We start from the raw sequence: 25,843 nt of genomic DNA, 5'->3' as shown, positions 1-25,843 counted from the left end.
GAGTGGGAGAGAGAGTGTGGGGGAGAGAGAGACTGTGGGAGATAGAGGGTGGAAGAGAGTAAGACTGTGGGAGAGAGAGAGCGAGGGTGGGAGAGAGTGAGAGTGTGGGAGAGAGAGAGAGCGATGGTGAGAGAGAGAGAGAGTGGGAAAGAGAGTGAGACTGGGAGAGAGAGTGTGGGTGGGAGTGACTGGGAGAGAAAGGGTGGAAGAGAGAGAGAGAGAGAGTGGGAGAGAGGGTGTGGGAATGAGAGTGTGGGAAAGGGAGAGAGTGGGAGAGAGAGAGTGGGAGAGAGAGAGAGTGTGGGAGACAAAGAGGGAGAGAGAGAGTGTGAGAGAGAGAGTGTGGGAGAGAGAGTGTGGGAGAGGGAGTATGAGAGACAAAGAGCGAGAGAGAGAGAGTGAGAGAGAGAGTGTGAGAGAGAGAGTGTGGGAGAGAGAGTGTGGGAGAGAGAGAGTGTGGGAGAGAGAGAGAGTGTGGGAGAGAGAGGGAGTGAGGGTGGGAGAGGGAGAGAGTTGGCGAGAGAGAGTGAGAGTGTGGGAAAGAGAGAGTGTGGGAGAGAGAGTGTGGGAGAGAGTGGGAGAGAGAGAGTGGGGGGGAGAGAGAGTGTGGGAGATAGAGGGTGGAAGAGAGAGTGTGGGAGATAGAGAGTGGGAGAGGGAGAGTGAGTGTGGGAGAGAGTGGGAGAGAGAGAGAGTGTGGGAGAGAGAGTGAGTGGGAGAGAGAGCGTAGGAGAGAGAGAGTGTGGGAGAGAGAGTGTGTGAGAGAGAATGTGGTAGAGAGAGAGTGTGAGAGAGAGAGAGTGTGGGAGAGAGAGAGTGTGGGATAGCGAGAAAGTGGGTTAGCGAGAGGATGGAAGAGAGAGAGAGAGTGGGGAGAGAGTGTGGGAGAGAGAGAGAATGTGGGAGAGAGAGAGAGAGAGTGGGAGAGGGTGGAAGAGAGAGTGGGAGGGTGAGAGAGAGTGGGAGAGAGTGGAAGAGAGATTGGGAGAGAGATAGAGAGAGAGTGTGGGAGGGAGAGAGTGTGGGAGAGAGTGGGAGAGAGAGTGTGGGGGAGAGAGAGACTGTGGGAGATAGAGGGTGGAAGAGAGTAAGACTGTGGGAGAGAGAGAGCGAGGGTGGGAGAGAGTGAGAGTGTGGGAGAGAGAGAGAGCGATGGTGAGAGATAGAGAGAGTGGGAAAGAGAGTGAGACTGGGAGAGAGAGTGTGGGAGGGAGTGACTGGGAGAGAAAGGGTGGAAGAGAGAGAGAGAGAGAGTGGGAGAGAGGGTGTGGGAGAGAGAGTGTGGGAAAGAGAGAGAGTGGGAGAGAGAGAGTGGGAGAGAGAGAGAGTGTGGGAGACAAAGAGGGAGAGAGAGAGTGTGAGAGAGAGTGTGTGGGAGAGAGAGTGTGGGAGAGGGAGTATGAGAGACAAAGAGCGAGAGAGAGAGAGTGAGAGAGAGAGTGTGAGAGAGAGAGTGTGGGAGAGAGAGTGTGGGAGAGAGAGAGTGTGGGAGAGAGAGAGAGTGTGGGAGAGAGAGGGAGTGAGGGTGGGAGATGGAGAGAGTTGGCGAGAGAGAGTGAGAGTGTGGGAAAGAGAGAGTGTGGGAGAGAGAGTGTGGGAGAGAGTGGGAGAGAGAGAGTGGGGGGGGGAGAGAGAGTGTGGGAGATAGAGGGTGGAAGAGAGAGTGTGGGAGATAGAGAGTGGGAGAGGGAGAGTGAGTGTGGGAGAGAGTGGGAGAGAGAGAGAGTGTGGGAGAGAGAGTGAGTGGGAGAGAGAGCGTAAGAGAGAGAGAGTGTGGGAGAGAGAGTGTGAGAGAGAATGTGGTAGAGAGAGAGTGTGAGAGAGAGAGAGTGTGGGAGAGAGAGAGTGTGGGAGAGCGAGAAAGTGGGTTAGCGAGAGGATGGAAGAGAGAGAGAGAGTGGGGAGAGAGTGTGGGAGAGAGAGAGAATGTGGGAGAGAGAGAGAGAGAGTGGGAGAGGGTGGAAGAGAGAGTGGGAGGGTGAGAGAGAGTGGGAGAGAGTGGAAGAGAGATTGGGAGAGAGATAGAGAGAGAGTGTGGGAGGGAGAGTGTGGGAGAGGGAGTGTGGGAGAGAGAGAGCGCGATGGTGGGAGAGAGAGAGAATGTGGGAGGGAGAGAGAGAGAGTGGAAGAGAGAGCGATTCTGTGGGAGAGAGAGAATGTGGGAGAGAGAGAGTGGGAGAGAGAGGGTGGAAGAGAGAGAGAGTGGGAGAGAGAGAGAGTGGGGGAGAGAGAGAGTCTGGGAGATAGAGAGAGTGTGGGAGAGAGATAGCGAGGGTGGGAAAGAGAGAGTGTGGGAGAGAGAGAGTGTGGGAGAGAGTGGGAGAGAGAGTGTGGGGGAGAGAGAGACTGTGGGAGATAGAGGATGGAAGAGAGTAAGACTGTGGGAGAGAGAGAGCGAGGGTGGGAGAGAGTGAGAGTGTGGGAGAGAGAGAGAGCGATGGTGAGAGAGAGAGAGAGTGGGAAAGAGAGTGAGACTGGGAGAGAGAGTGTGGGAGGGTGTGACTGGGAGAGAAAGGGTGGAAGAGAGAGAGAGAGAGAGTGGGAGAGAGGGTGTGGGAGAGAGAGTGTGGGAAAGAGAGAGAGTGGGAGAGAGAGAGTGGGAGAGAGAGAGAGTGTGGGAGACAAAGAGGGAGAGAGAGAGTGTGAGAGAGAGAGTGTGGGAGAGAGAGTGTGGGAGAGGGAGTATGAGAGACAAAGAGCGAGAAAGAGAGAGTGAGAGAGAGAGTGTGAGAGAGAGAGTGTGGGAGAGAGAGTGTGGGAGAGAGAGAGTGTGGGAGAGAGAGAGAGTGTGGGAGAGAGAGAGAGTGAGGGTGGGAGAGGGAGAGAGTTGGCGAGAGAGAGTGAGAGTGTGGGAAAGAGAGAGTGTGGGAGAGAGAGTGTGGGAGAGAGTGGGAGAGAGAGAGTGGGGAGGGAGAGAGAGTGTGGGAGATAGAGGGTGGAAGAGAGAGTGTGGGAGATAGAGAGTGGGAGAGGGAGAGTGAGTGTGGGAGAGAGTGGGAGAGAGAGAGAGTGTGGGAGAGAGAGTGAGTGGGAGAGAGAGAGTAGGAGAGAGAGAGTGTGGGAGAGAGAGTGTGTGAGAGAGAATGTGGTAGAGAGAGAGTGTGAATGAGAGAGAGTGTGGGAGAGAGAGAGTGTGGGAGAGCGAGAAAGTGGGTTAGCGAGAGGATGGAAGAGAGAGAGAGAGTGGGGAGAGAGTGTGGGAGAGAGAGAGAATGTGGGAGAGAGAGAGAGAGAGTGGGAGAGGGTGGAAGAGAGAGTGGGAGGGTGAGAGAGAGTGGGAGAGAGTGGAAGAGAGATTGGGAGAGAGATAGAGAGAGAGTGTGGGAGGGAGAGTGTGGGAGAGGGAGTGTGGGAGAGAGAGAGCGCGATGGTGGGAGAGAGAGAGAATGTGGGAGGGAGAGAGAGAGAGTGGAAGAGAGAGCGATTCTGTGGGAGAGAGAGAATGTGGGAGAGAGAGAGTGGGAGAGAGAGGGTGGAAGAGAGAGAGAGTGGGAGAGGGGGAGAGAGAGAGAGTGGGGGAGAGAGAGAGTCTGGGAGATAGAGAGAGTGTGGGAGAGAGAGAGCGAGGGTGGGAAAGAGAGAGTGTGGGAGAGAGAGAGTGTGGGAGAGAGTGGGAGAGAGAGTGTGGGGGAGAGAGAGACTGTGGGAGATAGAGGGTGGAAGAGAGTAAGACTGTGGGAGAGAGAGAGCGAGGGTGGGAGAGAGTGAGAGTGTGGGAGAGAGAGAGAGCGATGGTGAGAGAGAGAGAGAGTGGGAAAGAGAGTGAGACTGGGAGAGAGAGTGTGGGAGGGTGTGACTGGGAGAGAAAGGGTGGAAGAGAGAGAGAGAGAGAGTGGGAGAGAGGGTGTGGGAGAGAGAGTGTGGGAAAGAGAGAGAGTGGGAAAGAGAGAGTGGGAGAGAGAGAGAGTGTGGGAGACAAAGAGGGAGAGAGAGAGTGTGAGAGAGAGAGTGTGGGAGAGAGAGTGTGGGAGAGGGAGTATGAGAGACAAAGAGCGAGAAAGAGAGAGTGAGAGAGAGAGTGTGAGAGAGAGAGTGTGGGAGAGAGAGTGTGGGAGAGAGAGAGTGTGGGAGAGAGAGAGAGTGTGGGAGAGAGAGAGAGTGAGGGTGGGAGAGGGAGAGAGTTGGCGAGAGAGAGTGAGAGTGTGGGAAAGAGAGAGTGTGGGAGAGAGAGTGTGGGAGAGAGTGGGAGAGAGAGAGTGGGGAGGGAGAGAGAGTGTGGGAGATAGAGGGTGGAAGAGAGAGTGTGGGAGATAGAGAGTGGGAGAGGGAGAGTGAGTGTGGGAGAGAGTGGGAGAGAGAGAGAGTGTGGGAGAGAGAGTGAGTGGGAGAGAGAGAGTAGGAGAGAGAGAGTGTGGGAGAGATAGTGTGTGAGAGAGAGAGTGTGGGAGAGCGAGAAAGTGGGTTAGCGAGAGGATGGAAGAGAGAGAGAGAGTGGGGAGAGAGTGTGGGAGAGAGAGAGAATGTGGGAGAGAGAGAGAGAGAGTGGGAGAGGGTGGAAGAGAGAGTGGGAGGGTGAGAGAGAGTGGGAGAGAGTGGAAGAGAGATTGGGAGAGAGATAGAGAGAGAGTGTGGGAGGGAGAGTGTGGGAGAGAGAGTGTGGGAGAGAGAGAGCGCGATGGTGGGAGAGAGAGAGAATGTGGGAGAGAGAGAGGGTGGGAGAGAGAGAGAGTGGAAGAGAGAGCGATTCTGTGGGAGAGAGAGAATGTGGGAGAGAGAGAGTGGGAGAGAGAGGGTGGAAGAGAGAGAGAGTGGGAGAGAGTGGGAGAGAGAGAGAGTGGGGGAGAGAGAGAGTCTGGGAGATAGAGAGAGTGTGGGAGAGAGAGAGCGAGGGTGGGAGAGAGAGAGTGTGGGAGAGAGAGAGTGTGGGAGAGAGTGGGAGAGAGAGTGTGGGGGAGAGAGAGACTGTGGGAGATAGAGGGTGGAAGAGAGTAAGACTGTGGGAGAGAGAGAGCGAGGGTGGGAGAGAGTGAGAGTGTGGGAGAGAGAGAGAGAGCGATGGTGAGAGAGAGAGAGAGTGGGAAAGAGAGTGAGACTGGGAGAGAGAGTGTGGGAGGGAGTGACTGGGAGAGAAAGGGTGGAAGAGAGAGAGAGAGAGAATGGGAGACAGGGTGTGGGAGAGAGAGCGTGGGAAAGAGAGAGAGTGGGAGAGAGAGAGTGGGAGAGAGAGAGAGTGTGGGAGACAAAGAGGGAGAGAGAGAGTGTGAGAGAGAGAGTGTGGGAGAGAGAGTGTGGGAGAGGGAGTATGAGAGACAAAGAGCGAGAGAGAGAGAGAGTGAGAGAGAGAGTGTGAGAGAGAGAGTGTGGGAGAGAGAGTGTGGGAGAGAGAGAGTGTGGGAGAGAGAGTGTGGGAGAGAGAGAGAGTGAGGGTGGGAGAGGGAGAGAGTTGGCGAGAGAGAGTGAGAGTGTGGGAAAGAGAGAGTGGGAGAGAGAGTGTGGGAGAGAGTGGGAGAGAGAGAGTGGGGGGGAGAGAGAGTGTGGGAGATAGAGGGTGGAAGAGAGAGTGTGGGAGATAGAGAGTGGGAGAGGGAGAGTGAGTGTGGGAGAGAGTGGGAGAGAGAGAGAGTGTGGGAGAGAGAGTGAGTGGGAGAGAGAGCGTAGGAGAGAGAGAGTGTGGGAGAGAGAGTGTGTGAGAGAGAATGTGGTAGAGAGAGAGTGTGAGAGAGAGAGAGTGTGGGAGAGAGAGAGTGTGGGAGAGCGAGAAAGTGGGTTAGCGAGAGGATGGAAGAGAGAGAGAGAGTGGGGAGAGAGTGTGGGAGAGAGAGAGAATGTGGGAGAGAGAGAGAGAGAGTGGGAGAGGGTGGAAGAGAGAGTGGGAGGGTGAGAGAGAGTGGGAGAGAGTGGAAGAGAGATTGGGAGAGAGATAGAGAGAGAGTGTGGGAGGGAGAGAGTGTGGGAGAGAGTGGGAGAGAGAGTGTGGGGGAGAGAGAGACTGTGGGAGATAGAGGGTGGAAGAGAGTAAGACTGTGGGAGAGAGAGAGCGAGGGTGGGAGAGAGTGAGAGTGTGGGAGAGAGAGAGAGCGATGGTGAGAGAGAGAGAGAGTGGGAAAGAGAGTGAGACTGGGAGAGAGAGTGTGGGAGGGAGTGACTGGGAGAGAAAGGGTGGAAGAGAGAGAGAGAGAGTGGGAGAGAGGGTGTGGGAGAGAGAGTGTGGGAAAGAGAGAGAGTGGGAGAGAGAGAGTGGGAGAGAGAGAGAGTGTGGGAGACAAAGAGGGAGAGAGAGAGTGTGAGAGAGAGAGTGTGGGAGAGAGAGTGTGGGAGAGGGAGTATGAGAGACAAAGAGCGAGAGAGAGAGAGTGAGAGAGAGAGTAAGAGAGAGAGAGTGTGGGAGAGAGAGTGTGGGAGAGAGAGAGTGTGGGAGAGAGAGAGAGTGTGGGAGAGAGAGGGAGTGAGGGTGGGAGAGGGAGAGAGTTGGCGAGAGAGAGTGAGAGTGTGGGAAAGAGAGAGTGTGGGAGAGAGAGTGTGGGAGAGAGTGGGAGAGAGAGAGTGGGGGGGGAGAGAGAGTGTGGGAGATAGAGGGTGGAAGAGAGAGTGTGGGAGATAGAGAGTGGGAGAGGGAGAGTGAGTGTGGGAGAGAGTGGGAGAGAGAGAGAGTGTGGGAGAGAGAGTGAGTGGGAGAGAGAGCGTAGGAGAGAGAGAGTGTGGGAGAGAGAGTGTGTGAGAGAGAATGTGGTAGAGAGAGAGTGTGAGAGAGAGAGAGTGTGGGAGAGAGAGAGTGTGGGAGAGCGAGAAAGTGGGTTAGCGAGAGGATGGAAGAGAGAGAGAGAGTGGGGAGAGAGTGTGGGAGAGAGAGAGAATGTGGGAGAGAGAGAGAGAGAGTGGGAGAGGGTGGAAGAGAGAGTGGGAGGGTGAGAGAGAGTGGGAGAGAGTGGAAGAGAGATTGGGAGAGAGATAGAGAGAGAGTGTGGGAGGGAGAGTGTGGGAGAGAGAGTGTGGGAGAGAGAGAGCGCGATGGTGGGAGAGAGAGAGAATGTGGGAGAGAGAGAGGGTGGGAGAGAGAGAGAGTGGAAGAGAGAGCGATTCTGTGGGAGAGAGAGAATGTGGGAGAGAGAGAGTGGGAGAGAGAGGGTGGAAGAGAGAGAGAGTGGGAGAGAGTGGGAGAGAGAGAGCATGTGGGAGAGAGAGAGAGAGAGTGGGAGAGGGTGGAAGAGAGAGTGGGAGGGTGAGAGAGAGTGGGAGAGAGTGGAAGAGAGATTGGGAGAGAGATAGAGAGAGAGTGTGGGAGGGAGAGTGTGGGAGAGGGAGTGTGGGAGAGAGAGAGCGAGGGTGGGAGAGAGAGAGTGTGGGAGAGAGAGAGTGTGGGAGAGAGTGGGAGAGAGAGTGTGGGGGAGAGAGAGACTGTGGGAGATAGAGGGTGGAAGAGAGTAAGACTGTGGGAGAGAGAGAGCGAGAGTGGGAGAGAGTGAGAGTGTGGGAGAGAGAGAGAGCGATGGTGAGAGAGAGAGAGAGTGGGAAAGAGAGTGAGACTGGGAGAGAGAGTGTGGGAGGGAGTGACTGGGAGAGAAAGGGTGGAAGAGAGAGAGAGAGAGAGTGGGAGAGAGGGTGTGGGAGAGAGAGAGTGTGGGAGAGCGAGAAAGTGGGTTAGCGAGAGGATGGAAGAGAGAGAGAGAGTGGGGAGAGAGTGTGGGAGAGAGAGAGAATGTGGGAGAGAGAGAGAGAGAGTGGGAGAGGGTGGAAGAGAGAGTGGGAGGGTGAGAGAGAGTGGGAGAGAGTGGAAGAGAGATTGGGAGAGAGATAGAGAGAGAGTGTGGGAGGGAGAGAGTGTGGGAGAGAGTGGGAGAGAGAGTGTGGGGGAGAGAGAGACTGTGGGAGATAGAGGGTGGAAGAGAGTAAGACTGTGGGAGAGAGAGAGCGAGGGTGGGAGAGAGTGAGAGTGTGGGAGAGAGAGAGAGCGATGGTGAGAGAGAGAGAGAGTGGGAAAGAGAGTGAGACTGGGAGAGAGAGTGTGGGAGGGAGTGACTGGGAGAGAAAGGGTGGAAGAGAGAGAGAGAGAGTGGGAGAGAGGGTGTGGGAGAGAGAGTGTGGGAAAGAGAGAGAGTGGGAGAGAGAGAGTGGGAGAGAGAGAGAGTGTGGGAGACAAAGAGGGAGAGAGAGAGTGTGAGAGAGAGAGTGTGGGAGAGAGAGTGTGGGAGAGGGAGTATGAGAGACAAAGAGCGAGAGAGAGAGAGTGAGAGAGAGAGTAAGAGAGAGAGAGTGTGGGAGAGAGAGTGTGGGAGAGAGAGAGTGTGGGAGAGAGAGAGAGTGTGGGAGAGAGAGGGAGTGAGGGTGGGAGAGGGAGAGAGTTGGCGAGAGAGAGTGAGAGTGTGGGAAAGAGAGAGTGTGGGAGAGAGAGTGTGGGAGAGAGTGGGAGAGAGAGAGTGGGGGGGGAGAGAGAGTGTGGGAGATAGAGGGTGGAAGAGAGAGTGTGGGAGATAGAGAGTGGGAGAGGGAGAGTGAGTGTGGGAGAGAGTGGGAGAGAGAGAGAGTGTGGGAGAGAGAGTGAGTGGGAGAGAGAGCGTAGGAGAGAGAGAGTGTGGGAGAGAGAGTGTGTGAGAGAGAATGTGGTAGAGAGAGAGTGTGAGAGAGAGAGAGTGTGGGAGAGAGAGAGTGTGGGAGAGCGAGAAAGTGGGTTAGCGAGAGGATGGAAGAGAGAGAGAGAGTGGGGAGAGAGTGTGGGAGAGAGAGAGAATGTGGGAGAGAGAGAGAGAGAGTGGGAGAGGGTGGAAGAGAGAGTGGGAGGGTGAGAGAGAGTGGGAGAGAGTGGAAGAGAGATTGGGAGAGAGATAGAGAGAGAGTGTGGGAGGGAGAGTGTGGGAGAGAGAGTGTGGGAGAGAGAGAGCGCGATGGTGGGAGAGAGAGAGAATGTGGGAGAGAGAGAGGGTGGGAGAGAGAGAGAGTGGAAGAGAGAGCGATTCTGTGGGAGAGAGAGAATGTGGGAGAGAGAGAGTGGGAGAGAGAGGGTGGAAGAGAGAGAGAGTGGGAGAGAGTGGGAGAGAGAGAGCATGTGGGAGAGAGAGAGAGAGAGTGGGAGAGGGTGGAAGAGAGAGTGGGAGGGTGAGAGAGAGTGGGAGAGAGTGGAAGAGAGATTGGGAGAGAGATAGAGAGAGAGTGTGGGAGGGAGAGTGTGGGAGAGGGAGTGTGGGAGAGAGAGAGCGAGGGTGGGAGAGAGAGAGTGTGGGAGAGAGAGAGTGTGGGAGAGAGTGGGAGAGAGAGTGTGGGGGAGAGAGAGACTGTGGGAGATAGAGGGTGGAAGAGAGTAAGACTGTGGGAGAGAGAGAGCGAGAGTGGGAGAGAGTGAGAGTGTGGGAGAGAGAGAGAGCGATGGTGAGAGAGAGAGAGAGTGGGAAAGAGAGTGAGACTGGGAGAGAGAGTGTGGGAGGGAGTGACTGGGAGAGAAAGGGTGGAAGAGAGAGAGAGAGAGAGTGGGAGAGAGGGTGTGGGAGAGAGAGTGTGGGAAAGAGAGAGAGTGGGAGAGAGAGAGTGGGAGAGAGAGAGAGTGTGGGAGACAAAGAGGGAGAGAGAGAGTGTGAGAGAGAGAGTGTGGGAGAGAGAGTGTGGGAGAGGGAGTATGAGAGACAAAGAGCGAGAGAGAGAGAGTGAGAGAGAGAGTGTGAGAGAGAGAGTGTGGGAGAGAGAGTGTGGGAGAGAGAGAGTGTGGGAGAGAGAGAGTGTGGGAGAGAGAGAGAGTGAGGGTGGGAGAGGGAGAGAGTTGGCGAGAGAGAGTGAGAGTGTGGGAAAGAGAGAGTGTGGGAGAGAGAGTGTGGGAGAGAGTGGGAGAGAGAGAGTGGGGGGGAGAGAGAGTGTGGGAGATAGAGGGTGGAAGAGAGAGTGTGGGAGATAGAGAGTGGGAGAGGGAGAGTGAGTGTGGGAGAGAGAGTGAGTGGGAGAGAGAGCGTAGGAGAGAGAGAGTGTGGGAGAGAGAGTGTGGGAGAGAGAATGTGGTAGAGAGAGAGTGTGAGAGAGAGAGAGTGTGGGAGAGAGAGAGTGTGGGAGAGCGAGAAAGTGGGTTAGCGAGAGGATGGAAGAGAGAGAGAGAGTGGGGAGAGAGTGTGGGAGAGAGAGAGAATGTGGGAGAGAGAGAGAGAGAGTGGGAGAGGGTGGAAGAGAGAGTGGGAGGGTGAGAGAGAGTGGGAGAGAGTGGAAGAGAGATTGGGAGAGAGATAGAGTGTGGGAGAGAGAGAGAGAGAGAGGGAGAGTGTGGGAGAGAGAGTGTGGGAGAGAGAGAGAGCGCGATGGTGGGAGAGAGAGAGAATGTGGGAGAGAGAGAGGGTGGGAGAGAGAGAGAGTGGAAGAGAGAGCGATTCTGTGGGAGAGAGAGAGTGTGGGAGAGAGAGAGTGGGAGAGAGAGGGTGGAAGAGAGAGAGAGTGGGAGAGAGTGGGAGAGAGAGAGAGTGGGGGAGAGAGAGAGTCTGGGAGATAGAGAGAGTGTGGCAGAGAGAGAGTGAGGGTGGGAGAGAGAGTGTGTGGGAGAGAGAGAGTGTGGGAGAGAGTGGGAGAGAGTGGGAGAGAGAGAGTGGGGGAGAGAGAGACTGTGGGAGATAGAGGGTGGAAGAGAGAAAGACTGTGGGAGAGAGAGAGCGAGGGTGGGATAGAGTGAGAGTGTGGGAGAGAGAGAGAGCGAGGGTGAGAGAGAGAGAGAGTGGGAAAGAGAGTGAGACTGGGAGAGAGAGAGTGTGGGAGGGAGAGACTGGGAGAGAAAGGGTGGAAGAGAGAGAGAGAGAGTGGGAGAGAGGGTATGGGAGAGAGTGTGGGAAAGAGAGAGTGTGGGAGAGAGCGAGTGGGAGAGAGAGAGTGTGGGAGACAAAGAGGGAGAGAGAGAGTGTGTGAGAGAGAGAGTGGGAGAGAGAGTGTGGGAGAGAGAGTGTGGGAGAGAGAGTGAGTGGGAGAGAGAGTGTAGGAGAGAGAACGACTGTGGGAGAGAGAGAGCGAGGGTGGGAGAGAGTGAGAGTGTGAGAGAGAGAGAGAGAGCGAGGGTGAGAGAGAGAGAGAGTGGGAAAGAGAGTGAAACTGGGAGAGAGAGAGTGTGGGAGGGAGAGACTGTGTTGGGCTTATTGATTCCGGGAGCGTGTCGTCTGGAGCTTCATCACGGTGGGTCGGTGATGGGGGGAGGCGGGGGGTGTAGGCCGTGTAGGGGTGGGGGCAGTGTTCGGTGTTGGGGGAGGGCGTAGGTGATGGTCGCTGGGGAACCAGCCGGTGCCAGATCCCGGAGGGAGACTGTATCTTGTTGGCCGTCGTGGTGCGCCACGTAGGCATACTGAGGGTTGGCATGTAGGAGCTGGACCCTCTCAACCAGGGGGTCGGACTTATGGCTCCTCACATGCTTCCGGAGGAGGACAGGCCCCGGTGTTGTCAGCCAGGACGGAAGTGAGACCCGGGAGGTGGATTTTCTGGGTAAGACAAATAGATGGTCGTGAGGGGTCTCGTTTGTGGCTGTGCTGAGGAGCGACCGAATGGAGTGGAGCGCGTCGGGGAGGACCTCCTGCCAGCGGGCAACCGGGAGACTTCTAGACTGTAGGGCCAAAAGGACGGCCTTCCAGACCGTCGCGTTCTCCCTCTCCACCTGTCCGTTTCCCCGGGGGTTGTAGCTGGTCGTCCTGCTCGAGGCAATGCCCTTACCGAGCAGGTACTGACGCAGCTCATCGCTCATAAACGAGGAGCCCCGGTCAATGTGGACGTAAGTGGGGAAATCGAACAGGGTGAAGATGCTGTGCAGGGCCTTAATGACAGTGGCCGTGGTCATGTCGGGGCAAGGGATTGCAAAGGGGAAACGGGAGTATTCGTCAACGAAGTTGAGAAAATACACGTTGCGGTCAGTGGAGGGGAGGGACCCTTTGAAATCGATGCTGAGGCGCTCAAAGGGGCGGGATGCGTTCACCAGCTGGGCCTTGACTGGCCGATAGAAGTGCGGCTTGCACTCCGCACAGACTTGGCAGTCCCTGACCTCCTCGGTGGAGTAGGGCAGGTTGCGGGCCTTGAGGAAGTGGAGATGCCGGGTGACCCCCGGATGACAGAGGTCATTGTGGATGGCCCGAAGTCGATCATCTGGCGCATGTGCCGCGGGACAGGGCATCTGCGGCACATTGAGCTTCCCAGGACGATACACAATATCGTAATTATAGGTGGAGAGCTCGATTCTCCACCTCAAGATTTTATCATTCTTGATCTTGCCCCGCTGTGTGTTGTTGAACATAAAGGCTGCCGACCGTTGGTCGGTGACGAGGTTGAACCTCCTACCGGCCAGGTAGTGCCTCCAATACCACACAGCTTCCACAATGGCTTGAGCTTCCTTTTCGACAGAGGAGTGTCGAATCTCGGAGGCGTTGAGGGTACGGGAAAAGAAGGCCATGGGCCTGCCTGCCTGGTTAACGGTAGCGGCCAGGGTGACATCCGACGCGTTCCTCTCCACATGGAAGAGGATGGACTCATCCACCGCGTCATCGCAGCCTTGGCCATGTCTGCCTTGATGCGGCTGAAGGTCAGGCGGGCCTCAGTCGTCAGGGGAAATATGGTGTCTTTGATAAGTGAGCGGGCTTTGTCCGCATAGTTGGGGACCCACTGGGCATAATATGAGAAGAGCCCCAGGCATCTTTTCAGGGCCTTGGGACAGTGAGGGAGAGGGAGTTGCAGGAGGGGGCACATGCGGTCGGGGTCGGGCCCTAGGACTCCGTTTTCCACGACATAGCCGAGGATGGCTAGTCGGGTTGTGCGGAAAATGCATTTCTCCTTGTTGTAGGTGAGACTGAGGGCTTGGGCGGTTTGGAGGAACTTCTGAAGGTTAGCGTCGTGGTCCTGCTGATCATGGCCGCAGGTGGTGACGTTATCCAAGTACGGGATCGTGGCCCGCAGCCTGTACTGGTCAACCATTTGGTCCATCGTTCTTTGGCATACCGAGACCCCATTGGTGACGCCGAAGGGAACCCTGAGGAAGTGGAAGAGGCGGCCGTCTGCCTCAAAGGCAGTGTAGTGGCGGTCTTCTGGGCGGATCGGAAGCTGGTGGTATGCGGACTTCAGATCTACCGTGGAGAAAACCCGGTAGTGTGCAATCTGATTCACCATGTCCGCTATGCGGGGAAGGGGGTACGCATCGAGTTGGGTGTACCGATTTATGGTCTGGCTGTAGTCTACAACCATCCGGTTCTTTCCCCCGGACCTGACGACCACCACTTGGGCTCTCAGGGGCTATTACTGGCCTCGATGATCCCCTCCCTCAAGAGCCGCTGGACCTCCGACTTGATAAAAGTCCTGTCCTGGACACTGTACCGCCTGCTCCTGGTGGCGAGGGGTTTACAGTCGGAAGTGAGATTCACGAAGAGTGGGGGAGGGGCGACCTTAAGGGTCGCGAGGCTACATAAGGTGAGAGGGGGTAGGGGTCCGCCGAACTTCAGGGTCAGGCTTCTGAGGTTGCACTGGAAACCCAGTCCGAACAAGAGAGGAGCGCAGAGATGGGGGAGAACATAGTGTTTAAAATCGGCATACTCGGCGCCCTTATCGCGAGGTTCGCGACACAGTACCCCCGGATCTGCACTGAATGTGATCTGGAAGCAAGGGAGATTGTTTGGGATGCAGGGGAAATCTGGAGGGAACAGCGTCTTACCGTGTCCGGATGGATGAAGCTCTCCATGCTCCCAGAGTCAAACAGGCAGGGCGTTTCGTGCCCATTGACCCGGACTGTCATCATAGAGCTCTTGAGGTGCTTGGGCCGTGACTGGTCAAGAGTGACAGCGCCAAACTGCGGGTAGCCGGTGTGGTTGGTGGTAGCGGGGTGGACCCAAGATGGCGGCTGCCATCGGTCGCCAACGTGTCGGGCGGCGTTGAAGATGGCGGCCCCCGTCGGTCGCACGTGGTGGGTGGCGTTGAAGATGGCGGCCAAGATGGCGGCTCCCATGAGTCGCACGTGATGGGTAGGGTTAAAGATGGCGGCCCCCACAGATAGCACGAGGCGGATGACGTGTCAGAAGGGGGCATTACCGGCAGGCACGCAGCCACGCTGCAGGATCTGCAGGACTGTGAGTCTGTGAGTCGGGCCTGCGATTTTGGAACTTTGGGTCGGGCCAAGCAGACTTTGGCAAAATATCCTTTCTTGCCGCAGTCGCTGCAGGTCGCGTTCCGAGCTGGGCAACGCTGCCTGGGGTGCTGGTTCTGACCGCAGAAATAGCAAGGCGGCCCCCCGGGTTGGGCGGGCAGCCGCGCGGCACAGGCCTGGGACATCCTCGGGTCGGTGATGGTCGCGCCTCCGGTGTCCACGAGGAAATCGCGTGGTCGGAGGGGAAAGCATTCAGGCTCTGGAAGGCTACCTCTAATGAGGTGGATAGTTTTACCTTCTCTTCTAGGTCGAGGGCGCCCTTTTCGAGCAGGCGCAGTCTGACATAGTTGGACCAGACTCCAGCCGCATAGGTGTCCTGGATGGCGAGTTCCATGTGCTGCGAGGCCGTGACGTCCTTGTCGTTGCAGTTTCGAGCGAGTACCCTCAGATTGCGTAGATATTCCTCCAGCGATTCCCCGGGGCGTTGACGACGTGTGATGAGGAAATGCCCCGCGAACACTTTGTTCACCAGCCTCACGTAATGTCTTTTCAGGATCGCGACCGCGTCTGCGTACGTGGTCGCGTCTCCGATTAGTACAGAGATTCTGTGGCTCACCCGGGCGTGGAGGAGACTCAGCATCTGTGCCTCGGTGACGGCGGGCGAGGAGGAGGCGGCGAGGTAGGCCTCAAAGCAGCGGAGCCAGTGTGAAAAGATTCCTTTTGCTTCAGCAGCCTGTGGGTCGAGTTCCAGTCGATCAGGTTTGAGGGCAGCTTCCATTGCGATATCTTAGCTTATTACATTGATGCGACTATCAATTCATACGAGACGATTAGTAGAAGTGGACAGTGGTTTTAATAAGCTAGGTCTGTGCCTGCCTGCGACTGCGCTGTATTGAGTGCCACCTACAGGCTGCAGATCTATATACCACCCCTGAGGGGGCGGAGCCACAGGCGGAGCCCACAAGGGCATCAACATAATACAATACAATACAGTGGTGAATTGTAGCAGCAATACGTTCACCACATGCGTTAAAGAAAGGGAATGATGATAAGTTGGCCAATCGTGAGGTGTATACATTTGCGGTTACAAGCAGCAAATTTGAGGTCATGATAATAGCTATTTCACCAGGGAAACAGAAGGTGACCATTTGGAATCTGAAGGGAATGAAGGAACTCAAGGCAGATTGAGGCACAGGTGGAGATTGGTGGAATCTTCAGTATCATCACGGGTGTTTGGACAGAGATTCTTGTAAAAAGCACGGTTCAAATTATCCAGCATCCAAATCCTTTTCAGGATTTAGACCTCAGCATCAATTGTTTTGATTTTTCAAAAACTGGGCAAGTTCCTCATTTACAGGGATAGATACATACTGCGGAAATTAAAGTGGTGCGTTGGATCCTCATTACCTAAATGATGAATGAATAAAAGGGCTAAATGGTCATTTATCATTCCTGCTCTCTTTCTGAAAAAGTTCAGTTCTTTCAATCTGACCTCCAAGTGTCATGAATGTGGGTCAGTACAGAACGAGTGACATTAATGTACAGCTAATGTGGGTCACTCTGGATGAACAACACCAAAGCACTATGAATATGGGTCAATTCAGGATGAACTACATCAAAGCATAACTAATGTGGATCAGTGAAGAATAATTACACTGAAGTTGTTTAACATGTTTGCTCCGTTTTAACTTTTTTTTAAGAGAGTCATGACTTGCTTTCATTCGGGGTTTTTGTGTTTCTCATGATGAAAAATAATCGCGCAACAAAATCAACCTTTTTCCCATTTTGCACACCATGGTGACAATAACCTGACAAATGTGGGGCCCACTAGGTACTTATGGGCCAATAGCCTTATGACAGCCCATGGAAAAGGGCCCATTCTTGCTAAATTAATCACTGTTTTGGACTTGCCAGTTGTTTTCTTTAGCAGCTTTACCCGGATACATTTTTTCAATAAGCATAAAAAGCTGTTCAAATGAAGTGACTGTACATTTTGAAAGTCAAAGAGATCTAGTTGAAAGTCAAAGAGATCTAGGAGTACAGGTCCACAGGTCATTGAAAGGGGCAACACAGGTGGAGAAGGTAGTCAAGAAGGCATACGGCATGCTTGCCTTCATTGGACGGGGCATTGAGTATAAGAATTGGCAAGTCATGTTGCAGCTGTATAGAACCTTAGTTAGGCCACACTTGGAGTATAGTGTTCAATTCTGGTCGCCACACTACCAGAAGGATGTGGAGGCTTTAGAGAGGGTGCAGAAGAGATTTACCAGAATGTTGCCTGGTATGGAGGGCATAAGCTATGAGGAGCGATTGAATAAACTCGGTTTGTTCTCTCTGGAACGAAGGAGGTTGAGGGGCGACCTGATAGAGGTCTACAAAATTATGAGGGGCATAGACAGAGTGGATAGTCAGAGGCTTTTCCCCAGGGTAGAGGGGTCAATTACTAGGGGGCATAGGTTTAAGGTGAGAGGGGCAAGGTTTAGAGTAGATGTACGAGGCAAGTTTTTTACGCAGAGGGTAGTGGGTGCCTGGAACTCGCTACCGGAGGAGGTAGTGGAAGCAGGGACGATAGGGACATTTAAGGGGCATCTTGACAAATATATGAATAGGATGGGAATAGAAGGATACGGACCCAGGAAGTGTAGAAGATTGTAGTTTAGTCGGGCAGTATGGTCGGCGCGGGCTTGGAGGGCCGAAGGGCCTGTTCCTGTGCTGTACATTTCTTTGTTCTTTGTTCTTTATTAGTATCCTCCTCCCCCACCTATATTTGATTTGAGCATGCTCCTCTTCCAAGTGCTCCCCAAGTTAACTTCAGCATTCTCTTCTTCCCCCTCCCCCCCTCCCACCTCAGTTTATTTTGGCACATCCTCATTTTATTCCCTCCCCCAGGTTATTCTGGTACTTTCCTCTTCCCCTGCTCCCAATTTATTTTGACACTCTCCTCATCTCACTCCATGCCCCGTTTTAATGCGTCAGGCTTTGTGTGACCCCAAAGTGAAAATTTTGGGGATTCAAGAGCTGTTGAGTGGGTGGGGGGGCGGGCGAGGATTCAGCTTCTGGGTGGGATGGGGTGGGGCCAGGGAGCTTCAGTTGCTGAGGGAGGTAGCAGGGGTGTTTTTGTTCTTGACCGGGTTGGGGGTGGGTAACAGAAGTTTAAAAAAAAAGTATTTTTATTCCAAATTGTCACAATTTTTACAGTTTACAATCATCATGAAACCCACCCAACACATTAAACCCCCTACCAACCCATACCTCCCCCTCCTTCCCTCCCCCCTACCCCTCCCTCATCAGTCAACGGCAACTAACTCTCCAAAATGCAAAATGAACAAATCCTAAATATTGTAGAACCCATCATTCACCACCACCCCCCGCCCACCCATCCTTAGAGCAAATTTCACATTCTCCAGGGCCAAAAATTCCAGCAGGTCCCTCAGCGACGCTGAGGTACAGGATGGAGCAGCTGACCTCCACCCCAACAAGACCCGCGTGGGCAATCAGCGAGGTGAAAGCTAAGATATATGCCCCCCCCCCCCGCAACTCTGTCCGGTCCAACATCCCAAATATGGCTGCTAGGGGACCTAGCTCCATAATAACATGCAGAACCCCTGAAATGGGGCTGAAAACTGTTCTCTGAAACCTTTCCGACTTCGGGCAGGCCCAAAACATATGGACATGGTTCACAGGACCCCTCCCACATTGCTCATAGAAATCCTTCACCCCTTTGAACAGCCAGCTCACCCTCGACTTTGTCAGGTGTGCCTGTACACCGCCTTCAACTCGCACACAAAGTCGAGGCATTCACCCTCCATAGCACGTCACACCACAATCCCTCCTCCAATGCCGCCCCCAGCTCTTCTTCCTACTTCGCCCTAACCCCCTCCATGGACACCTTATCCTCCTCCAAAATTTTCCCGTCGATCGCAGAGACAACCCCCCTTTCCAATCGCCCCGCTGACAGCACCACCTCGAGGAGGCAGGCACTATTGGGAAGGTCAGGATGACCTTCTTCACAAAGTCCCGCACCTGCATGCACCGGAAACTCTCGCCCGCGCTAACCCAAACTTCTCACTCAGCTCCTCCAAGCTCGCAAACCGCCCTCCGAGAAACAGATCATTCATTTTCCTAATCCCCTTCCCTTCCAATTCCCGGAAACTCAAATCCACCCTTCCCGGCTCAAACCAGTAAATTCCCCTGACCGACATTCCCCCATCCTGACCCCGCTCCCAACCTAAAATGCTACCAAAACTGCCACCAAATCTTCAGTGTAGCCCTACTACCAGATTCACTGAATACTTCCCTGGGGACATTGGGAGCGACACTATCGCCAGCACCCGTAACCCCGACCCCCTACGTGAACCCGCCTCCATCCTCACCCACAAAGACCCCACCCCCTATTCCATCCCTGAACCTACTCTGCATTCGCCGCCCAATAATAATTAAATTCAGGAGGTCGAGCCCCCGCCCCTTTCACCCCCCCTCCCTCAATCTACCAACCCATCTGCAATATCACCTTCCTTATCTTGGCCACCTTCCCCGCACAGATAAACAAAGAGATCAGCCTCTCCATTCCCTTAAAAATTTCCTTCGACAAAAAGACCGGCAGGCACTGAAACAAAAACAAGAATCGCGGTAAAACATTCCTCTTTACTGCCTGTACCCGGCCCGCCAACGACGGAGGAAGATTGAACCACCTGAACAAATCATCCTTTACCCTCCCCACCAAGCGAGTGAAATGGAACTACCGAAGCCCTTCCCAATCCCGGGATACCTGCACCCAAAGTGAGACGCTGCCAGACGGAATGGCAGCCCTCCCCTCATCCCCCCCCCCAAGCTCCCACCCCTGGAGAGGAAACCACAAAATACCCACTTTTCCCCAAATTCAACGTCTACCCAGAGAATGTCCCAAACCTCTGAAGCAAGCCCATTATGTCCCGCATCAGAGATTTCGGCTCCGAAATATATAACAGCAAGCCATCCGCATAGAAGGACACCATATGCTCCACCCCCTCTCCCTCACTATCTCCTGACACAACCCCAAGCAATTGCCAAGGGGTCTATAGCCAACAGAAGGGGGGACATAGTGCACCCCTGCCTCGTTCCCCGGTGCAATGCGAAATACCCTGAATTCATATTATTTGTGTGCACACTCGCCATCGGTCCTTATACAGCAACTGCAACCATGCCACAAACCTCGGCCCAATCCCAAATTTCTCATAAACCATCAAATAACTCCACTCCACCTGATCAAATGGCTTCTCCGCACCCAACGGCACCACCACCTCTGTCTCCCTTCCCTCTGCTGGAGAAAGCACCACATTAAACAGCTGCCACACATTCAATGACAGCTATCTGCCCTTAATGAACCCCGTTTGATCCTCCCCAATCACCCTCGGTAGGCCTACCTGAAACCTTAGCGCCAACACCTTTGTCAATATCTTGGTGCCACATTCAGCAGAGATATGGGCCTGTATGACCCAAACTCCACCAGGTCCTTATCCTTCTTAAGCAGCAACGAGATGGAGGCCTGCACCATCGTTTTAGGCAAGACCCCCCTGTCCATCGCATCCTCGTACATCCCCACCATCAACGGCACCAGCCTTTCCTTAAATCTTTTATAAAATTCGACTGAAAACCCATCTGGCCCCGCCACCTTCCCCACCTGCATCCTCCCGATTGCCACCTTCACGTCCTCCACACCCATCAGCTCTTCCAGCCCTGACCTCTCCACCTCACCCAACCTCAGGTACTCTAACCCCCCAGGAACTTCCTCATCTCCCGCTCATCCTCTAGTGGCTCCAACTTATACAAATCCCGATAAAACTCCTCAAACACCTTGTTAATCTGTTCCAGAGCCAACTCACCTGTCTTATCCCGAACTCTATCCCCCTCGCTGCAGCCTGCCTACGAAGCTGACCTGCCAACATACGCTCTGCCTTCGTAGTCAGCCCCAATTGCCTTTCAACTGACACCGCTTTCCCCATGGGCAGTCGGTTGAACCTTGCCTGTAACTGCTTCCTCTTTTCCAGGAGCCCCGGATCTGGGTCCCCCGCATACCTCCCATCCACCTACAAAATCTCTTCTATCAACCTTTGGCGTTCCTTCCTCTCCTTAGACTTAGCTATGTGCATTATGCATATATTTTGGAAAATTACACAAGTGGCGGGCTCTGGGGACTAAGTTCCCACGCCCGCCGGAAAACAGGCGGGAATCACTCCGGACTTTTTCCTAGAAAGTCCGGGGTGATTCTCCGTCTTCAAGGGGGCCAGCAGGAATCACAGGAATCCCGCCCATGGTTTTTATCCATTTTTTCCACATTCAAAGGAAGGAAGAATCTGTTTGGCCCTTTTTGTTGAACCAATGTGAGAGGAGGCTAATGTTGGGCAGCACGGTAGCATTGTGGACAGCGCAATTGCTTCACAGCTCCAGGGTCCCAGGTTCGATTCCGGCTTGGGTCACTGTCTGTGCGGAGTCTGCACATCCTCCCCGTGTGTGCGTGGGTTTCCTCCGGGTGCTCCGGTTTCCTCCCACGGTCCAAAGATGTGCAGGTTAGGTGGATTGGCCATGATAAATTGCCCTTACTGTTCTCAATTGCCCGTAGTGTTGGGTAGGCTTACTGGGTTATGGGGATTGGATGGAGGTGTTGACTTGGGTAGGGTGCTCTTTTCAAGTGCCGGTGCAGACTCGATGGGCCGAATGGCCTCCTTCTGCACTGTAAATTCTATGATAATCTATGATAATCTATGAACGAAACTTGGTGCTGTGGAGAATTTTGCATTTAAATTTTAGTTTATAAATTGTTCTTAGACATTTAACATGCTGGCAATCTCTGATGGCACATTATGAAAAAGGAATAACTGGTCTACTTGTTTCTCCACACATTTGACTATGGGGCTAATATTATTTCTGGCTCTGTGGACTGTTTGTATATGGCTGCCATGCTCCGTGAGGTTCATGATTAGATACATTTGTGTCTCTGAAGATGTTACAAAGCACCTGAACTGTTACAGAGATGTGGCTTAGGAGATTGATGTATCAATTGCTAAACCATCATCAACCTGACTATAACGCTGTGAACGAGGCATTAGACACAAAAATGTCAAACAGTTTTGGAATAGGGTCAGAAGCAAAATGAATAATTTGTGTTAGCTCTGAATTTGGAATAAATTTCCTCTGAACTGTACTTTAAAAAAAAAACTTTGGCTGAAGTACTGGAAAGATACCGCATCAGTGGTTTTACTACCAAAGTTGTGAATTTGCTGACAGATGAGTATATCAGAACTTTCAGAGGGTATAAACTCAGAGCATAAAACAATCCATTAGTTACCACATAAAATATATGAGACAGCACAACTCAATCAGCGATCATTTCAAAATCTTTGCTGCTCTATCTGGTTGTCAGTTTCATCTTAAAATCAGTCAATCACTGACAGTCAGGAGCACCATTAGTGTCATCATTGACCGGCATTTTATTGTTGCCTTTATATCACCGTTAGATTAAGATGACAAGGTTGACAACAGGTTGGCCAACAAAAATGTAAAGTAGTCATTTTAAAATATGATACCGTTCAACACTACCTGCTCAAAGTTTGAGAATATGAAACACTTCCAGAAACACAATTGACACTTCAACAAAATGATTTAGGGTGTGATTTAATGGGAATGAAACAGTGTCCCGTTCTGGGCGTGTCTTGCAGCGAGAAAGATCCCACTATTAAAGAGGACTCTGCTTCATTTTTGGGCCTTGGCGTGGAACGCACCACCGAGGTTGCACTTAAGCTCATTTCCTGCACTGATGAGCTCACCTGGCCAGTGCAGGAAGAGATCGGGGCGCCATTTAAAAATGGCAACCCGATCTTTGGACCACCCACTGGAGCCTCCTGACTCCCCCAGCATCCCAATTTACCAATTACAGGGTCCTCGAGCCCTCTGCACCCCACCTCATAAGGCCAGGGCACCCCCGGCCTGATATCCAGCATGGACAAGGTGCCACCTGGGCACCTTGGCACTGCCAGCATAGCACCCTGGCATGGCCTCCTGCACTGTAAATTATATGATTCCGAGTACCTCTGCCAGTCTGGCAGTGCCACAGTGCCTGGATGGCATTGGGAGTGCCAGGGTACCACCCTGCCCAGAGCCCAACCAACTGGGGATCCCCAATCGCCTGGGAACACCCCCCCCCCCCCCCCCCCACCACCCCCCCCCAAGTGCTGGTATGGCTGGTCCATGTTTGTGAAAACCAGCACTAAATGGTGCCTGCTCTTGGTCTTTGAGGTGAGGCTGTTAGGTCCTGCGCGTTGGGTCTTAACTGCACACCTAAATATGCAAAGCTGAGGGCGAGATCCAGTTCGCAACGCCATGCGAGATCTAACAAGATCTTGTGAGGTATAATGAGCATCGATTTACAGGCATCGCTGCATCCTGAGTCACGTGCGACAAGGCCGTTAGATCACGCCCTTAGTTTTCTCATCAGAACTATGTAAAAATGTGAAAATTCTGAATTCTATTACTTACTTTTAGTTATAGGTTAACACTGAGTAAACCATGTTTATTACAAACTGTTTCTTCACCCATTCCTTAAATGTTATCTGTGGTTTAAAATTTTACATGGAGTAATGACTTTGTTAAAATAGTGGATTCAAGAACTTTACATCAACATAGTTTAGCTGGGTGGGGAGGAATGGTTCTAATGGGGGTAATCTAATAGCCAAGGCTCATTGGGTTGAATGGCCTTTTGTTCCTATGAATATATTAAGACATGGGATATTAATATCATAAGACAAAGTTTCAATCCATATTTGCCTTGCGACAAGAATGGAGGAATACAAAGACACCTTTTTCCTCCATTTTCACAAACAGCTCGAAACCTTACTCTTCAACACTGATTAACTTCAACAGGTAAGGTATTCCTCCATAATAAAAGCAAATTACTGCGGATGCTTTGACAAAGAGTCATTGGACTCGAAACGTTAGCTCTTTTCTCTCCCTACAGATGCTGCCAGACCTGCTGAGATTTTCATGCATCTTGCAATGTTATATATTGCATATTTTCAAATTACACCCTTTCGTGATAGTCAAAAAGTATTGCATCAACCTTTAAAATCAAATAATTGTGAGAAAAGCAACTGATAATCACAATAAGCAAGAAGTACTGTGAGTAATGGAAACAAACAATTTGATGTAATCAACACGTTCCTTTTGAAATTGTAGAAATTGAAGCCAGTCACATGTTTTAAATACCAAGACTGAAAATGGCTTGGATAATTTTAATCTTGTCACAGTTGATATTAGTTGCAGCTCAGCATTTATTTTCCTATCACCGCTAGCATTTTATTGCTCCATTCCAAAGCTTTACTAAAAGCAGGACGGACACACGGGGCGAGATTCTCCGACCCCCCGCCGGGTCGAAGAATCGCCGGGGGCTGGCGTGAATCCCGCCCCCGCCGGTTGCCGAATTCTCCACCACCGGATATTCGGTGGGGGCGGGAATCGCGCCGCGCCGGTTGGCGGGCCCCCCCCCCCCTGCGATTCTCCGGCCCGGATGGTATGAAGTCCCGCCGCTAAAATGCCTGTCCCGCTGGCATAGATTAAACCACCTACCTTACCGGCAGGACAAGGCGGCACGGGCGGGCTCCAGGGTCCTGGGGGGGGCGCGGGGTGATCTGGCCCCGGGGGTGCCCCCACGGTGGCCTGGCCCGCGATCGGGGCCCACCGATCCGCCAGCGGGCCTGTGCCGTGGGGGCACTCTTTCCCTTCCGCCTTCGCCACGGTCTCCACCATGGCGGAGGCGGAAGAGACTCCCTCCACTGCGCATGCGCGGGAATGCCGTCAGCAGTCGCTGACGCTCCCGCGCATGCGCCGCCCAGAGATGTAATTTCCGCGCCAGCTGGCGGGGCACCAAAGGCCTTTTCCACCAGCTGGCGGGCCTAGCCCCTTAAGGTTGGGGCTCGGCCCCCAAGATGCGGAGCATTCCGCACCTCTGGGGCGGCGCGATGCCCGACTGATTTGCGCCGTTTTGGGCGCCAGTCGGCGGACATCGCGCCGTTTCCGGAGAATTTCGCCCACGGTCTTCAGGCAGCCTTAGCAGTTAGCTGCTAAATTTCATACAACAATTGTTTCTTTTGCTCCTTATCTTCTGTTATTCTGAGATGATGCTAAAAGACTTCAATGAGTTAATATGGAGCTGGAGAGAGATTTTGTCATTTTATCATTTCAATTGTACAAGATTTATCTTGGGAATTTTACTCAAAAATTGCCTGTTGTAAAATTCCAACAATATAAATGTTATCAGATCCCTGTAATGGTTTTCAAAATGAAATATTTCTTTATATGAGAGTGTATAGATCATAGCAACTTTTGTTATGAAGCTTTGACTATGTATAGCTTTTAAAACGTACCGAGCACAATTTGGAGTAATCGCTTGATAAAACTGCTATGTGCCAAAAAATATTTCTGACTGATCATCCCACCTCCACTGATATTCCAGTTTTGTCATTTCCTACTCCCAATTAAAGTGAATATAGTAGCAGAATAAGAGATGTATCCGTCTTTGCTTCTGTGTAAATGTTGTTTGCATCCATGCATTAAAGGCAAATCTAAAATGCTATTTGTGAATGTTACACTGTTGTTCTTTCGATATTACAGGGCCATAGTATACTGTCAGTGGATTGACAACCTCCATGAGACCCGGAAAATATTGTCTGTCTCAGGCCCATTCAGTGGTTTCCTGAAATGGATACTGTGCCATCTAACAAGAGGAATTGTTAAACGGGAAATGTATGGTCAAGGCATCGGCCGCTTCTCAAAGGAGGAAATATATACCTTAATGGAAAAAGATATGCGGTCACTTTCAGTGATTTTGGGTGAGATAAAACATTATTTTACTGTGATGTGCCATATATTTCACAGGAACAGCTCTGACTTGCACACAACCTCCACCTCCAGTGTTTATTAGTCTGCATTAAAAGAAATGCTCTTGCCTGTGTGTTTGCATGTAACCAGTATCTATTTCTTGGTGTACAACATCTCCATTCACCTTTGTGTTTTTTCATGATCTTCGTTTTTAATCTTTGGGCGGAATCTTACCAAAAAATAGCAAAATTGTCCCGGCAAGAAAAACGGAGCGAATCCCACCAACGGAGTCAGCGGGATTTCTCATGGAATCTTGAGCCTCAAAGAATGTGAGTGGGCGTAGTTAACGCAGTTAACCAGCTTCAAACAGGTCGGGACGTCATCGTAAAGGGCGCCCCAAACAACGCTGCAGCTATGGCACCCAGGGCACATCTCGGAGGTCTTGGGGCTCTCCCCACAGACAGTAATCGTGGGCAGATCCCTCCCCCCACCCACCACACATTTACCCCCACCCCCTCCCCTCCAGTGGGGCTCCCACTAGGGCCCTACCTTGACAATGCCCCTGGCACAGGTTGACACTGCCAGGGGCAGCACCAGGGCACTGCTCAGGCATGTGCCTCCACACCCTGGGGGCCATACTTATCTCTGCATCCCCAGAGAGATCCCCTCGACTGCCTGACATCTGGCCAGACTAGTTGTAAATTACGTTGCTGTCATGACGGGTAATGATTCCGTGAGGGGGGGAAGGTCTGGATTCAGTGCTCACTAATTACATGGTAAAGCATTAAAATCAGGTTCCTGTAGATTCTCACTGCTCCACTGGAGACTGGTTGAGGGGGTGGGGGGGGGGGGGGGGGGGATTCCAAAGTCCGATTACATTGGAGTAAATCATGATTTTTAATTTTCTCCGGATTTTGCACCTGCGCAGAGTTTCTCACGGACAAAGAGAGAGAGCTCAAAATCGCCCCCTCACCCTCTTTTAGATTGTTAGGAGTG

The 25,843-nt window shown here is 52.8% G+C and overlaps 1 protein-coding gene across 1 annotated transcript in view; it reads left to right on the top strand.

Moving 5' to 3' along the window:
* faxcb (failed axon connections homolog, metaxin like GST domain containing b) overlaps nt 1-25,843 on the top strand; it is a 180,368-nt gene that overhangs the window by 116,049 nt on the left and 38,476 nt on the right. The window contains exon 4 of the mRNA XM_072499588.1: nt 24,641-24,858. Coding sequence (XP_072355689.1) covers nt 24,641-24,858 — 218 coding nt within the window. The remainder of the gene's footprint in view (nt 1-24,640; nt 24,859-25,843) is intronic.

The sequence above is a fragment of the Scyliorhinus torazame genome, chromosome 4 (genome assembly GCF_047496885.1).
Source record: "Scyliorhinus torazame isolate Kashiwa2021f chromosome 4, sScyTor2.1, whole genome shotgun sequence".
NCBI lineage: Eukaryota > Metazoa > Chordata > Chondrichthyes > Carcharhiniformes > Scyliorhinidae > Scyliorhinus > Scyliorhinus torazame.
This window is presented reverse-complemented; position numbering and strand designations above follow the sequence as displayed.